This window comes from Uloborus diversus, chromosome 5 (genome assembly GCF_026930045.1).
Source record: "Uloborus diversus isolate 005 chromosome 5, Udiv.v.3.1, whole genome shotgun sequence".
Lineage (NCBI taxonomy): Eukaryota > Metazoa > Arthropoda > Arachnida > Araneae > Uloboridae > Uloborus > Uloborus diversus.
In genome coordinates, this window is record NC_072735.1 from 75,195,036 (window position 1) to 75,212,043 (window position 17,008).

A 17,008-nucleotide genomic window follows, 5' to 3' on the forward strand; every position below is an offset into this window, starting at 1 on the left:
GAAAGTTAAGGAAAAAGCTTAAAGCACTAAAAACTTTTTAAAAACAGTTAAATTGATCAAGTTTGTAATTGTTTCTAAGAAAAAAAAAAGAAAAAGAAAACTACGCATATCTTGCTGAACAGTCAGTTTTGCAAAGAAAATGTTCCAAGTCAGCCCACTAAAAACTAATCAAAAACATTTTCTGCCAGGGCATGTTGCTTCAAATGCCTTTTACATTTCGATTTTTGTTGACAAAAAAATATTTAGATTTTCAATGAAACTAAGTATATTTTGGAGCGAGGAACAACCATCAGACAAAACAATAACTAAAATTGTTTTTTACATTGGACTGTATGTCAAACACCATGAGGTTTCTGTAATGTGCAAATTAAGTTCATATGAAAGAAAACTAGTCCATTTTTAAAAAGAACAAAATTTTAATGTAAAACTTTGAAGAAAGGAATCAGTACAAAAGCAAACAAATGCAGAACCAATTTGTAACAAAAAGGAAGTTTAACTTATGGAAAAGACAGATTGAGATTTTTGAGTCATTTAGTTGCGTTTAGATTTTGTGGATACTCCAGTTCTGGACCTCAAATCTTTCTTTGTGTTTTGATCAACTTCTGGTAACTCATTTACTTCATCTTCAGAGACCTTCTTCACTACAAATAGAAAATAAAAGCATTCAAATTATAGACTAAACTATCATTTTAAGAACCAGTACCATATTTCCCTGCATCAACTGGCATGTCGCGAAATTCAGGGCTCACCAGGTTTTCAATAACACTTGGGTGGTCCATTCTGCCATGCCAGAAAAATCGAGATAAGAAAAATATACTAAATTAAAAATAATAAATATATGATTAACATAAAAAATGTTAGTTCTATAAATTATCTTGTTGATACTAATAGACAGTTTAATTTTGGTGAAATACTAATAACAATGGTATTCTTAATATTCTGGTAAGCAAAATCTTATACATTACGAATAATTTTAAAAAGAATCAAATATATATGAAGCTAACATTTATAGAACTAAAATAAAAATATTTTACAATTGCAAAAATTATTTAATGCAGCTATTGTGCATGTGAATGAGTATAAAAAAAACTCTCCTAATTGAAACTTAAAATAATTTATAAAATATATGTACATAAAATATATGTATAATTTAAAAAATAAATGTAATAAATCATAATAACTATTTATGCTTCTGAGTAAATCCTTTTAGTGGTACATAACTAACTCAATAATGAATGATCTACATAAATAACAAATACTGAATGATTTTATCTTACTATTTGTTAAACTTTTATACTTGCACTTATGACTCAATAAATAAAAAGAAATTTCAGCATGGTATTTTTTTTTTGGCAAAATAAACCTTCAATTATCCAGCATGCCAAAAATTTTTAAATTCCCCCCGGCATGCCAGCATGCTTGGCCACTTACTTACGACATACCAGCAGATATGGGGTTATACACTACATTTTTAAACCTTTGTTTAAATCCTTTCTAAAAATTCAGACTTTTAACTCATACAACGAAAAACATTTTTATAACGTTGATCGACCAGTAATTGTGCATGCAATTTTATTTTTCAAAATTCAAAACATCATAAGAACTAGCATTTGGCACAATAGTACAAACATTTAAATTGATACATGTAGTGATTTTTTAAAATTGAGAGAATTTTCACCGTTCTGTGTCAGATTCAGTATGTACCCCATTAGGGTGTCCCAAAAAAACCTAAGTCAATGTTTCATGACGCACACCCTCTATTAATTTTCCTTTTTCCAGGTTGTTTTTTTCAGAAAATTCCAGGTTACTACCCTCATTCAAAATTAAGTTTAAATAACAATATTTTCAAGTTATTGAAATTGCTTAAAGTAGCAATGCCTAAGAATTGAAACTTTTCCCTTTAGATTAAAAAAAAAAAACTTTGAAGTTTTCTTTTTTTTTTTTTGTCTAAAGTTGTTTTTTTTAACGCTATAACAAAAATCGATATCCGCCGATCATAGGTTCACAATGCCAACAATCAACAGTTCTTTTTTCTTTTGCATATTAAAAGGGGCTTACATTAAAATTTTTCTTCTCAGAAAGTAATAAGTTTTTAAAAATTCATAATTTATTGAACATTTTATGTTACATTCTGTAGTTTACATTGAGATAAACATGCAATTCTGCTTTAGCAAATTTAAGTCGACTTCCATCCTGCAAAACGACCAAATATGGTGACTAAGTGAAAAAATATGATAAGTAGATTTTTGAATTTGTTACATAAAAGTAGTTATAAATAATTAATAATCCTTAGAAAACTACAATTAAGACAAAGCAGTTAATTTTCAGCACAAAGTGTCTAAATCAATTAGCATTAAAAACGTTCTGAAGATCAAATTTTGCATTTTTACAGAAAATAATTACGAATTATCCAAAAAAAGGGGCACATTTTGCTTTGTTTTCAATAGTTTGCATTGCAATAAACATCCAATGCCGTTTTCGGAATTAGACAATTAAAACGTCTTGTGTACTTCCATCTTGGGAATGACCAAATATGGCGGCTACAGCAAAAATTAAGAAATATTTTTGAATTTGTAGCATGAAAACAATTCTTAAATAATAAATCTTCATGAAACTACAACTCAGTTGAAAAGTTTTTAGCTCATTTGCACCCAAGGCAATGAGAAAAAGATCAAGTTTTAAGAACAAAATTTTTCATTTTTCAAGAAAATTACATATTTAAAATAATAATAATAATTATAAAAACAATTTGCAGCACATTTTTCGTTGTTTTCATTAGTTTGTAGTTAAAGAAAACATTCGATTCTGCTTTGTTTTTGGAAACTTAGACATTTTAACATTGTGTCTACTTCCATCTAATAAATGACCAAAAATGGTGACTATGTTTCCTACATAAAATGTCTTTGCGATCAAAAAACGATTTTCCCCGATCGATCCTCCCATCCTCAGGCTTGTGCTTCCAAAGCAGTAAATTGTCTTCTCCCCTGCTGTAGAGTTTGTGCTAAATTCCGGATGAGAGTGGTCAGAGAGCAAAAAGGAGGAAATCCAAAAAAAAAATCTTAAAAGGGATTGATATCCAAAACCGCATCAAAATAGAACCTAGAAGCCATGGTATTCAAAAAATTCAACAAAAAATGGCTAATTTACCAATTTTAAAGGTAATACTATATAACTAAGTATAAGTCATAATACTGTACAATTTGCTGCATTGTACCTTTTCCTGCAATAGTGTTTATTCCTAAATAAATCTAAATTTTGAAAAAGAGGAAACAATTTCTAACCACTGAGTCCTTGAAGAAAGGGTTGGGGGAGCCAGAGGTCAATCTTGGCTGCATCACACAATAGTGTCAACTTTTCATATTTTTTAGAGATAAATACATTTTTTTCATTAAAAACATTTGAGTTTATAGTGTTAAACAAGTGAAAACATAAATTTTAAAATTAGGTCTGTTTGTAAAGTAAAAATTTACAACAGAGAGAAAAATCTAAAATTTCTTTATGTGGTAGGACAAACTTTTCATATTAAGAATTGAAAATCAATATATATGTATATAAAGGATTTGTTATCTTTTTCCTTGCATTAGAACCCAAAATTTGTTTTTAAAAACTTCCTAATACGATTTCGGAATCAAAAGAACAACTTGCAGCGCTGCCTCACTTAATTATGAAATCTCATAACTTTTAACAGGCTGTAATGCCTAAACCATTTGAGATTCACCATGAATATTTTTTACACTTTCTTAAATACACAAAAAAAGTAACCACGCAAAGTTTCAATAAAATTCGAGACTGTTTGTGCTAAGCCACATTTTTTGATTGACATTTGCATTTTTTCTAAAATAAAGAAATAAAAATATCATTGAAATGATGAATAAAATAAACGGATATAAGGTAGCATATAGTAAAATAACCACCCAACATTAAAAATAATTAAAAAACTTGCAGAATGCAAAAAGACTGAAATCTCAAACAAGGCATGTAACTTTTGGCGCATCAAGTGATTGACATCGTTGGCATGATTCCAAAACATACGTTTTTGGTGATTCCAAAACATACGTTTTTGGCAGATATTGCGGAGGATCAAGATTCGAGGGGAAAAAATAGAAAGAATAAGAAACCGGGGACCAAAAATAAAACAAATCCTATTTTTTTCTCAATTTTTGAGAAAAATAAGGCCTGAAAAAAGCAAAAAAGGAGGGAAAATTTTAAAAGCCAAAAGAAAAAGCCGGAAAAATCTCATCCCTGTGTTCACCCAAGAACTTTTTTTTCTTGGAAACTATTGTGGAGCAAAAATGGCGACTGCGGAAGTTTTTTTTTTTTGGGGGGGGGGGGCTTTTTTATTGCCTGTGTCATTTTACCTCAAAATTTTTACAATTTTTTTCAGGAAACATCGATAAAAACGATGATTAGATCTCACAGTGCAAATTTCCTAGGGAAAAAATTGGAAAAATTAGAAAATTCTCTGACTTCTCTGACATTTTTAACGATGTCATTTTCTCTAACAATCCAGGTTTTCCCGGAGCATACGAACCCTGAACCTGTGCTGACTTAAACCCGAAAGTGTAAGCCAGCCCTGTTTACTAGCCCGAGTAAAAAAAAATTTTTTTTTGGAAGTTTGAAATTTCATTTTGATAAAACGTTGTCCTGTAGCCCACATGTACCACAAATATATTTATTCAAATTAAAAAATATTTAGGTGTCCATCTGGAGGCCTAAACTTTATGTTTGTTTTCAAAAAATGGATTTTTTTTATTTATCTTTCAAAGAAGTACTTATACATTTTGATAAAATATCAAGTTCAAAAATCATTAGTGAACACATTTTCAAATCAAAATTTACAAATGAATAATAAAAAAATTATATATTTAAAATGAAAAATTTAACTTGAAGTTGAAAAAATCCATATTTTGAGTACTATGTGGAAGACTTAAATATCCATAGAGAGTTAAAATTTATATTTAGCACTAATCACTGAGTTTACTATTTGGTTTTTGTTCTTTATATATATCTCACATTCTTATACAAATGCATAGAAAAAAAATCAATTGTTTGAAAAAAATTACAAGTTTTAGGCCTTCTGGTAGACATCTAAATATTTCTTTATTTGGATAAATATTTTTGTGGTACACGTGAAGTCATATAGGGTCAACGTATAGGGTCAACATTTTATCAACATAAAATTCCAAACTTCCAGAAAAAAAAAACGATTTGGCATAGTCACACACTTTTAGGCACAAGTCAGTATGGGTTGCCATTATTCCAATTATATGAAACTTTTTTACACAATTGTTTTGACCTAAAAGGAAAAATATAAAAGGGTGTGTGACTTAAAACATCGATTTTCATTTTGTTTTGGCGACACCCTAGTACATACCTGCTTACATTTACTATAAAATAAATTAGATTAAATAGGAATTTTTCATAATTAATTTGTGCATTTACTGCATCTTGAGTTTATTTAAATCCCAAAATATTTTGCAATTGCAGTGTGACAAAAAAAAAAAAAAAAAAAAAAAATGCAGTACTTTTCAAATGCAAAATTGATATTTAAAACAACTATTCCAAGTACAATACAAAATGGTGGCTAAAAATATAGTGTAGTGAATGTGAGAAAAGTGATGTAGACTTAACAAATTCTGAGCAGTGAACTCGAAGAAGGTATAGGAAAATGACAAATTAAAAACTTCAAAATTGAGTTTTAATATTTTGAAGTTAAAATTAATTACAAAATATGATACAACGAAACAAAACTTTATCAAACATAATATTTGCTAGTGATTCAAAAAAATAAAATAATGATAATAATAATAATCTAATTCGAAAGGAAATACCATTGTATTTCTAGAGCCGAACTAGCAACTCTGGGCCCCATTGCTTCTAGACACAGAACAAGGACCTATGCAGTCAAACCGCTTTTCCAGGGCTCATCAAAGCAAATTGACCTAAATCTAGAATAATGTTGTCTGAACTTGTGACCCTCCAAATCCTGCTGTCTAATAGTAAGAAAAATTTTTGGACCTGTTTACTCACGGATGGGGTGTTTTTTCCCTGTTAGACGAATACTACATGTTTCTCAATATTATTCAAGATCTTAAATTAGCAATGTTAGACTTCAGATTCATCTACCTTTTAAATGAAAATGATAAACAATACAAATCAGCTCAACTCGCATTTTGCAGGCTTGAGAGAAGTTGTAAACAGTCAGCCTGATTCTCATACACCTCAGATTTGACTTTGCTGTCATTTTCAACTCAATCACAGGAAAAATTTGACTTCTGATTAGTTAATTAGATGAGATGTCATCCATGTGACTGGTCAAAAACAACAGGTGCAGAAGTTGGCTATGTACAAGAATTGTCAAATCAAATTAAAAGATTGTGACTTCTCCTAATTGAATTTGTAGTTTTTTTCTTCTGTAGTCTTTGTTTGCTTTTCGGCCACTGAATACACAAATTGATATTTCAATTTGATGCATGTGAAACAGCCATTGTATTCTTTGTTGAAAAATTTATATTTATAGCAACAAGAAGTTCTAACAAAAACAAAATAAGTTTACTTTCCAGTAAATGCAGGGGGAGGGGGGTAAAATTCTGTACCATAAAAATACTAGTCTTGTATCGGATCAGTCTGCAATGTTGCAACAATCTTCAGTTCTGTTTCAGATTTAATCACAATTTGGTAGTAATAATGTCACTTGAGAAAAAAAATGTTTACAGGTTCAAAGCATTTTTTGTAATGTATAACTAAGTATGATGTTTTATGGACAATTACTATAGCTTAAAATCAAGAAATAACAACTTTGTACCATGAACAAAAATTAGCATTAAATGAAGAAAACTTAGTTTTACAAAACAAATTACTGCACTATATTTTATGAAACATAACTGAAAAAAAAAACTTTAATGAATTTATGACAGTCACAGACATTAACACACTGCAAACAAATTGTGAGATTTATTACTTGTCTATATCTGAATCATGATGTTTACTTTAACTTCTATAAAGCATGCAAATCCTATTAAAAATACATACAAAAAAAAGTTTGTCAGTAAAAATGAAATAAAAAATTCTTAAAACAATCTAAGACACAATTATTGAGCACTTGAAAGCATAAAATAAAGTGAAATCCCATTCCAATGAATACCAATGAATGCAACAAAATATCCATTCAAACAAAATAAATTAGTCCTGATTTAATTTCCATTACACTTCTTGAGTCCCGTTAAAATAAGCAATATTTTTGGTTCCTTGAAGTTTGTTGTACCAGGGCTTCACTCTTAATTTAAAAGACTTCTTCATAGTTTTTTTAAGTAACACAAAAAGTTAGCAAATTTCAAGCTCAGATTACAGTAGTATCAACAAATTAGGTGCAAAACACTAATATATTTTTAAATGAATGAATTCCCAACTTTTTAATACACAAAAATTTTTGTTATAAATATACTATGTTTTCCAAATTGTTTAAGTGGATATTTTTAGACTTTAGGAATCTAAAAATATTTTCTCAAGAAGTAACTAATTATAATGACAAGAATTATTGCACTACACAAATACTGTGAAAGTGTATAAGTACATATCGACCTTTTTTAAAAAAAGGGGTAGATGTGTCCAGATGAATCTTTTCCACTTACATTCATAAAATTTTGCAAACAGACAATTTGACAAATGCTACAACCACTTTGCAGCACAAATTTCAATATTTAAACTAGATTTTGTTTTAATTTAATGTCGCCACACTTTTTCAAGATTGTTAACGAAAATTCAATCTACTATCAAACAGAATAAACTATTGAAATTCTTCTGAAGTTTTGTTTTAATCTTGAAACTTAATGAACTTGGTGAATTTTTGGAAAATAGTTTATAAAAAAGAAAAAAATCACAAAACTTGACATTGAACATTGGGTATCCTCAGCAAAAAAATGCAAAAACAATTTAATTTCTTTTTTACAAAAAAAAAAAAAAGAAAAGAAAGAATAATCATGCTAAACAGATGCTAAAAATATACTCACATTCATCTTTCTTTTGCTTCTTTTCCTTTTTGGCCAATGCCTTCTTTTTACTGGATGCTGCTTGGGCAGCCCTTTCTCGTAGTCGTTTCATATGGAAGTTTATGAAATTCCACATCATCCATGCTTGCAATAGAAAGACAGCCACAAGGCAATTGATACGAATTAGCTGAGTATTGAAATTGCCAGTAACAATATCCATAGCAGGAGTAACTTGTTGTTTTGCAAGACCGTACCAGAAAGTCAGCACAGACAATGAGATTGATCCCAATCTCACAAGCACAAATAGAACATTCCAAACCGTAAAACTGAAATTAATATTTTTAACTAATTAATAGTATTTATTTATATTTATGAAAAAGATTTTAAGCTGTCACTTTAAAGAACAAACCAAATACTAAAATCATATACTTAGAATGCTTAAAAGGAAATGGTAATAAAATTAAGGTAAATTGAAGATATTACTAGAAGAGAAGATATCAAAAATATAAAACTGCAAAAAAAAATTTTAGTATAGAGCGAAGAAACTAATGGTGGGTCTTTCTTGTCCTTTTTTGAGTAAAATAGCATAAAATTAGAAATTAAATTTAATAGTAAATTAAGCTGAAAATAGTAGTAGTTTTTTGTTTTCAGTATGCATTTATTATTTTGTCACTTATATTTTAAAAGTTTTTTAGTTGATTTTAAGAATTATTATTTTATTTTAAAATCATTATTGAAACAACAGAGCTACTAGCCGGCTGGTGGCATGATGGTTAGACGCTGGCTTTCTACGCCTGGGGACCCAGGTTCTGGCTTGGGTGGCCAGTCGATGGATTTTCGAGATGCAGAAATCTTTAGCGCCCATGTTGTATGATTATGTGGCATGTAAAAGATCTCTTGTGTATTCGTTTGGCTTAGAATATCCCTCGGCTAAATTAAATTCCTAGTGCTATTTCGCATCAAATGAGAGCCCAGGTGCCTCCATCTGGTGGAAACTGGGTGTCAAAAACACTACTGCATCACGCATCAGCGCCTAATGGTGACACACAAAAGACTGATGCATTGTTGGGGCGTGCACTACATCTGATGATGGCCATGATGCCACGAGGTAGGTCTCTTATACAGCCCCATTGGAAAGAAAGAAATAAAAAAACAACAGAGCAACTTGTCTTTAGATTAGTGCATAAAGACTAAATTTTACGCCCCTGTTAATACATGTTGAATGAAATTGCAACTAATTCATTCAAAATGAAATTACTTAAAAAAAAATTCCTAAAAATATATACACAGTGAGACATAAATAACTTTGAGAATTATTTCCCAAGAAATAAGAACATTTAGGACTCTTTGTAAAACAACTTCCAATTAACAGGTGTTGGTTCAATTTTGGGGCTAATTGATCCATAGAGGTGGGGGGACTGATTTTTTTTTTTTTTTTTTGTGAATAAAAATAGCTTCATAATTGCAACAATAAGAAAGATAAATCGTAATAGACTGTCATCAGCGTATTTCACGTGATTTTAATTGTTGGAAAATGACCAGAAAATCGCGATGGTTTAAACTTCTCAACTGTTGCCATCTTGTGTTTGTTAACAAATAAATGTTTGTAATTATTTTAAGCAAGGCTTTTAAAATAATTTTCAATTTTCATTCTTTGCTTTTGAGATGAATTGGGGATTGGGATGGTCGTCAAGTTTTGACGTGTGTAATTTTGTTTTTGTTGGGAATATTGCTTCCTTGTCAAGCATGGGGTGGAATTAGAATCATAAGAAAGGTATAAAGAAAGTTTCATGATGGCCACAACATACTAGTTTTATTTCAAAGTTGTAATAGTGCAGAAAAGTTGTGAATTATAAAGACAAAAAAGGAAAAAAATTGATATACATCTTCTAGCAACTATATTAAAGTTGTTAAATAGGTGCTTCCCAAGATACTAACTAAAACAGACTTAGTTTTACACGAGATCTCACAACTTTTTTACAGTGGAAGCAAGACTTGCATTTTTGTATATTTTATGTTTTTGGCAGAAAATAATTTTTCATGACTTTCAAGGGCTTGAAACAAATAATAATAATGAAAGTCAAGGACTTTCGAGACATTCCAGGTCGCATACACACCCTGATACTGGAATACATAATGGAAAGAAAAAATGAATCTAAATATTTAAAGGTGACGGTGTTTCTTTCTTTGTTTCTTTGTACTCGATAGCCAGAAGACCCCATAGCACCTACAGCCCTGAAACTTGGCACAAAATTCGAAACTACTCCGGGGATGTGCACCACGAACCCAAAATTCAAAATTTTTAACTAGTTTTTTTATAATTAACTAATTAAGCTAAAATTTCAAGTTTTTGCCTAATTGGGGGGTAAAAATCCAACCACCCCTTAACAATATATATGTTGTTGGAAAGAGCTTTCCTTTCCAAACAAGATGTTTGTTCCATTTCTCTCAATTAATTAGAACAAAAATATAAGCGATTCTAAAAATTGGGCCAATTTTCAAGGCTAAACTTGATTTATGTTTCTGCAGTGACGTCATCTTCGGTATACAGATTAAATGTGTTTCTGCAGTGACGTGATCTTCGGTACATGGTCGCGTTCGAATAGTAGAACCAGTGGATTCTTGATTTGGTTATTGCTCTGTTGTCATTTTTATTTTTGTTAAACTCACTGTTCGAATGATAAATGATTTTCTTTTTAATTTGAAAGTCGCTTGGAGAATTTGGTGATAAACAATGGAGTTGCAGATTATTTGTTTATTTCGCAAAATATTTTGGATAGTAAAGGATTGATTTTGGGTTTTAAAGGGTGTTCAGGCATTTTAGTTAAAAAATATGATTACTGATTATTTGATATCAGAAGGTGGGGGGGAGAATTCCAGAGTTTGTTTCCTTTTCTCAAACAATAGGTTCTCTATAGTTAAATTTTTCACACGGGGTACGGGATTTTCTTTTTGCCCTAGATGTACCATGCTTTTTAATCGCAATTGCTTATCGGCCAGAGTTCGTTTCGCTTGCTAATTTCGCTTGGGTTACTGTAGCGCGGTCGCTTCCGCCAGACGTTTAGCTGTATCTATTTTACATTACATATTTGCATACTTAATTTAATTAAAATAGCGTGGTGTTCCCTTTTTTTTTGAAAACTACTGTTTGCAAACTACGGGGAAAAAGGAGAGACCCTTTTTTTTGCGCTATTTAATGAAATGAAAAAAGCAATTTTTTGAATGATCTTTGTTTAGATTAGGAAATGGGCAGGGAGGTTAAAATTAATAGAGACGAACAAAAAGAATTAGAGATAGATCGCGGTAGACAGCGGCCACAGGTGACAATTTTGGGCTAAAAAGGTGAATGACACAAAACGCAACTGGAAATAGGTATAGAAAATATGAAAAAGAGGGATATTGATTAATTAATACCACCGCCAAATTTATTTCAACAGCAGGCATAGGCAGCGAACTTGGCGTAGAAACAGGGGGGATTTCCACTCAATACTTAGTATATATATGTACAATAGAAAAATTTACATAAATAAAATGAAACATACCCATAGGATGCAGCCCTAGATCTTTCTGCAAAATATAGAAGTCTTGAAGTATGAAATATACTTTCCACCACATAGTGCAAGACTGACAGACAGATAGCGATTCTTGTAAAGCTGAAATTTCCAACACATTATAAGCCTTCTCAATCAGTAATGAAAAGTAAAAAAGAAAACATCTCTATAAAATACGTGCGGTATTTTAATCTAAATTGAACAAACCATTAGTTCTCGACTAGACAAGTATCACTGGCAATACTGCTGCTTTGAAGATTTTGTAAAAATTGCAGGTCCATTAATAGTCCATTAATATCAATACAAATTGAATTTTTTAAATGAAGATAAACTAATTCAGTTTCAGTTAGCAAAATTTTATAGTGAAATAACCAACTTGAATGGCCTTAAAAGAAGTTAAAAGTATCCCAGTTTCATCTGCCCATGCTTCATCATGAACAAATCACAAAACCAAGTAAATTTATAATTTTCCTAAAATGAATTAAATAAAATTTTGGACATTTCGTTACTTTTTTGTGTTTAAGCATGCCCTAAAGAACGTCATATCTGTGGGAGATACTTTTGATCGAAAATTTATTTTGAAAACTTAGTTTATATGAAAGTATTACAGGTGACAGATACTGCAAGCACTTGATCGAGATTTTTCTTTAATGGTTTTTTAGTGCCTAAAAAAATGATTGAAAAAGAAAATCCTCATAAAATCTGCTGGATGGCTTAGTGCTCAGTTAAGGGCTCATAAATCCTACGCCAAATTTTAGTTTAATTAGGCCTTCATTTCATATCAATGTCTTGCACACAATATCTGCCATTTAGCTCCAGTATTTACTTCCTGATTACTAACATTAACACCTGATACAAAATTTAGATGTAGTCTCCCTTTACAAAAATGTACAAAGCAGCGGTGTTCCCATAGGGAATACTATATGTACACCATATACTCTCAAGCATTTTTTAGACATATAGCGTATACCCTCAAGCTTCAAAAAATTCCATATTATGTATATGAACGCATACACATAAGTGCATAGCTGATTACTGAGAGTATACCCACAGAAAAATTCATGAGAACATCACTGGTACAAAGTTCAAAAGCCTATGGATATAGGTTTTCTTAAATTAAAAGTTTCTCAGGAGTGTGAACAACTCCTGTTAATTAGAGAAAAGCAAAAAATTACAATTCTCTCAAGGAGTTGACGCCGGTGGAGGTTTTTTTTTTTTCTTCTTTTTTGAATGATTAAAGTTTCAAAAACAAAATAGCAATTGGTGCCTGTGAAATTTTGTACTATTATATCTGCTTAACTCAAGGTGTTTTACTTTTTTTAAGTGTTCTTTTGAAACATGATATGCGTTAAAATATGAAAATCAAAATCTTTCGGTATTTTAAAACTTCTTCAGCTACATGTAATAAAATATTCAAAAATATTACGAGGTTGGTGCCAGAACTACTCCTTAAAAGGCACAAAATATTCATTGACTGCTAGTGATAAATTAAAACATGCCTTGAAGATAAAAGTTTGATGCAAAAAGTCCAATTGATATGAAAAGAAAGAATTTAGTAAGAGGCAGGTGGGTTAGAAAAATTTAACAAGCCATCCCCCAAAACTTTTCATTATTAATAGGGTTTAAATGCACTTACAAATGCGAAAAAGTTATATATCACGTAAGACAGTAAGTGTTGAAAACACACTTTAGTATTTTGTATGTACATCAGGCTTTTAAATCACAAAATAATAATAATTATTATAATAACACTGTTGTTAAATTCACTATCACTCCTTCAGATAAAACAATTGATTGCTTTTATTTACATTTTCACACACATTTAAGTTTAATTTACATTTACAGAAAAATTAAATAGAATACTGTATGTTCATTAAATGACATGGGAAAATGGCAAGGTTAGCATAAGTTAATGACCCAGAGTAACCTAAAATGTCCAAAAAAGTAGTCTTAGGCTCCTTTAAATTTTGCTTCACTGTTGAATCAGCATTTTTGAAATGAAATTAAGTGAATTTGTTTGTGAAATCTAAACTACTTCCTTTGATACATGGAAGTACAACGTATAATAATCGGTTGAAATGACCAATCATTTTTATTCCCGTTGGCAAGAAATATGCATTGGGTGCCGCTAGAAGAAAAAAAACAAAAAAAAAGGGGATGTTCTACTTATCCTTGGCGATAAATAAGGTAGCGCTAGCACATTAGGCAAGTTTTGGCATAATTTGGCATCCCTGAGTATTCATAATTTGAAAAGTTCGGTCAATGATAATTGAAGCTGAAGGTTTTCTTTTTACATCAGTCACATTTTTTTACATTTTAGTCACTTTGAAGCTGAAATAGCAGCGGTTTTTTACAAAATAGTCGTTTTTGTCTTAATTTAGGTTGAAATAGCTGTCATAGCCACTAACTCTTCAAAATAGTCGTAATATATGGTTTTTTAATTGTTAGTGGCAGCCCTGAATTGAGTGATAAATTTTGGTGAAGTGAATACATTCCTTTCCTTTTACAAGGAAGTAAAAAGTATACAGTTGACTCTCGCTACAATGCGATTTTTTCACTAGTACATTTTAGACCTAACGCAAATTCCTGGCCGACAACATGAAAATTTTCAGAAGGGAATTGCGGTGTGAAAGTATCGGCTTTGTTATTAGCTACTAAAAATATTTTTTTTTTCGTGAATGGACCTTCATACCTTCAGCATCACTGGCAGAGAAAGTTTCTACACCGTAGTCGTCAGAACATAGCTTTGTTTATGTATACAAATAACTTCTACACATTTACCATATTTTTTTCATTCTAAATGCGAAAGTTGATGAAATATGACACCTAAGAGCACTATTCCATCTTAAGTTTGTCAAGACAGAAAGAAAAAGAGAAAGTTTTGATATGCTCGAACAACTAAAAAATGCATCTAAGATAGCACGACAGTATTAGGTGTGAGTGAATCTTTCATATGTACAATTAAAAGTCAAGATAAGGGAAAATTTTAAATTTTGCCGAGTAGTGTCTATGCAAATTGCAAAAATTATGAAAATGGATGCTCTTCTTCAGGATTTAAAGGAACCAAGAAGAGGGGTCTTGCCAAAGATGGAAATGTTATAAAAGAATTAGCAAAGCAACTGTGTTTAAAAACACATAATAACGATTTGATCACGCAGCATAAATCTCAACATCTTCATTCATTAAATTAACAAATATCATTAATGGAACTTCTGCACAGTATTATTATAGAACATCATTTTATTGTTACTACATACTGTACTGGTTTATTTTATCTCTCTTTCCCGTTGATCACTGATTTTGAGCATTGTAACAGCATTTTATGTTGATTAAGACAGCTTTTTTAAAAATAGAAATAAAAATTCAGTTCCTTATGTAAAAAATGGTAATGTATAATTAAGGAATGGTTTAAAACAGTTTAAGGTGGTGTGAACAAGTGTGTAAAATAATTAGGTATGTTTATAAAAAGAATTACACATCCCCTTTTCCACAACGCGAAATTTTGACTTACGTGAGGGGTCTTTGAACTCACCCCTCGCCTAAGTCGGGATTCGACTCTACTTCCTTATGCCGTCCAAATAGTGTAAAATTCTAATCACTAAGAATTTCCGTGAGGAGTCCAATTACCATAGATTTTAGAGATTCTATTGTATTTCAGTGCATAAAAATTTTAATGTGAATTTAGAAATCCGCTTTAAAATAAAAAGTGTAAAAAATGAAACATACTTAAGTACATAAGCAGCAGTCAAAAATACTAAGTACAATGTAGTGTAAATAATCCTGGGTTTCATTTCATCCTGAAATTAAAGGAGAGAGAAAATCGTTGAAAAGGCTTTTCAAGAAAAAAAAATTGCTAATTGTATGATCAACATTTTTATAAACAGCCAAAATTGTTTTTCAGTTGTCTAAATGTTATAAAAAGAAATTGTAAATGATAGCACAAAAAAAAAAAAAAAAGTGAAATCAACACATAACTTTTTTGAGTTTTACATGCTAGAACTTTTTTTGCATCAAATGAGTTTCAGAGCTATTTTTGAAAACAAAAAGTAGAAAAAGTTTCTAAGAAATCATGTTTAAGCTAAGAAATACCTAGATGAATGTGGTAGAATAATAATGCTTAGCAATTGTTAATTACAACTAACATTTCAGTTTGTCCCTAGAAAAAGAAGAACTTTTAAGTCAAAAAAGAGGATAATAAAAAGGACTATATCTGAAATTTTCAAGGCTGAAAATATCTGTACGTCAGAGCCAGACTGGTCAAAAATGGCAATTTTCAGGCTAATACAGCTTTATATGTAGAATCTCAGTCGGCATCGAGTTATCACTACGTAATTCTCCAAAAAAAAAAAAAATCCTTTAGAGTTATACACCAGCATAAAAGAGAGCGAGCCCCATCTTTTGTCTGCACTAGAGGAAAGTTTTTCACTCTCCTGAAAAGAGCAATAATGTGACTTACGTTAGCCTGGCTTTCAGGTACAGATATAAACAAAACAGTTGTAGTTACGTTGCCAATACTAGTATACAAAAAACTTATTTCATGCTACATTGTAACATATTTTTTAACCACTAACTGCAAGATTGAAGGTATGAAAACGAATTTTCATTTTAATACTTTAATGTAATGCTTTTGAAATAGCTGTGATTTGTCAATTACTATACAGAGGTGTGACATTTATTAGACTCAAGGAGCAAAAAACAGGAAAATCGAAGATTCCGATTTTAAAAAAGCCTCTGGATTCTTTCTAACAACCTAATATTTTCCCAGAATAGTCAAAGTACTATGCATTATTTGCACGCAAAATTTCCCATTTTGCTTGAGTTTCCTCATGCTGGCAACACTGAGTCTTATTTGATAACACTCGCCATTATATTCTGTAGTTACTCCCAAAACTTTCTGCAGCTCTGCAAAGTGGTGTAAAGTATATTATCGTGTGTTTTTACACTAGGATCACCAAAATAACAAGTTTATAAATTATTTTGTGTTACAAATAGGTTTCGGGGAACAGTTTTAGTGTTCGTTTGTACATTTTCTCCATCGAATGTCAATTTTGGTGAATTTTGTGCAATAGGTAAGATGCCTGACCTCTCACCACCTAAGAAAACACTGGTTGTGTATACATTAGGCCAAAATATCTTTTTACAAAGAGGAATGTCGAAAAAACTTAATATTTCCCAAACAATTGTCAGCGGAATCAATTTTTCTGTCAAAGAAAACATACCAATTGTCCCAAAAAGGCTGAGAAAATGCGATAGAAAACAAAAAGTGTCTCCAAGGATGGGAAGAAAGCTTATTTGGTCAAGGACAACAGAAGAGCAACTAGAAAAGATCTTGCTAACATTCTGAAGCATTATGGTGTGGAGGTGGGCCCATCACTGGTCCTGCAACAACTCACCGCTAATAAGATGCCTTCTCAAAGGCCACGCTGGAAGACCAGAATCACCCCCGCTAAGGCAAAGAAATGGATTCAG

General features: G+C 30.8%; 1 protein-coding gene across 2 annotated transcripts in view; it reads right to left on the bottom strand.

The window, feature by feature from the left end:
- Positions 1-396: 396 nt before the first annotated feature.
- Positions 397-17,008, bottom strand: part of LOC129222040 (translocating chain-associated membrane protein 1-like 1) — a 40,350-nt gene continuing 23,738 nt past the window's right edge. The window contains exons 7-10 of one of the 2 annotated variants that reach the window (XM_054856457.1): positions 15,266-15,336; positions 11,531-11,641; positions 8,010-8,314; positions 397-641 (exon numbers count right to left, since the gene is read on the bottom strand). In XM_054856457.1, coding sequence (XP_054712432.1) covers positions 532-641; positions 8,010-8,314; positions 11,531-11,641; positions 15,266-15,336 — 597 coding nt within the window. In that variant the 3' untranslated portion in view covers positions 397-531. Of the gene's footprint in view, positions 642-6,921; positions 7,016-8,009; positions 8,315-11,530; positions 11,642-15,265; positions 15,337-17,008 lie in introns of those variants that run through there. The other variant, XM_054856458.1, reaches the window with a different exon arrangement.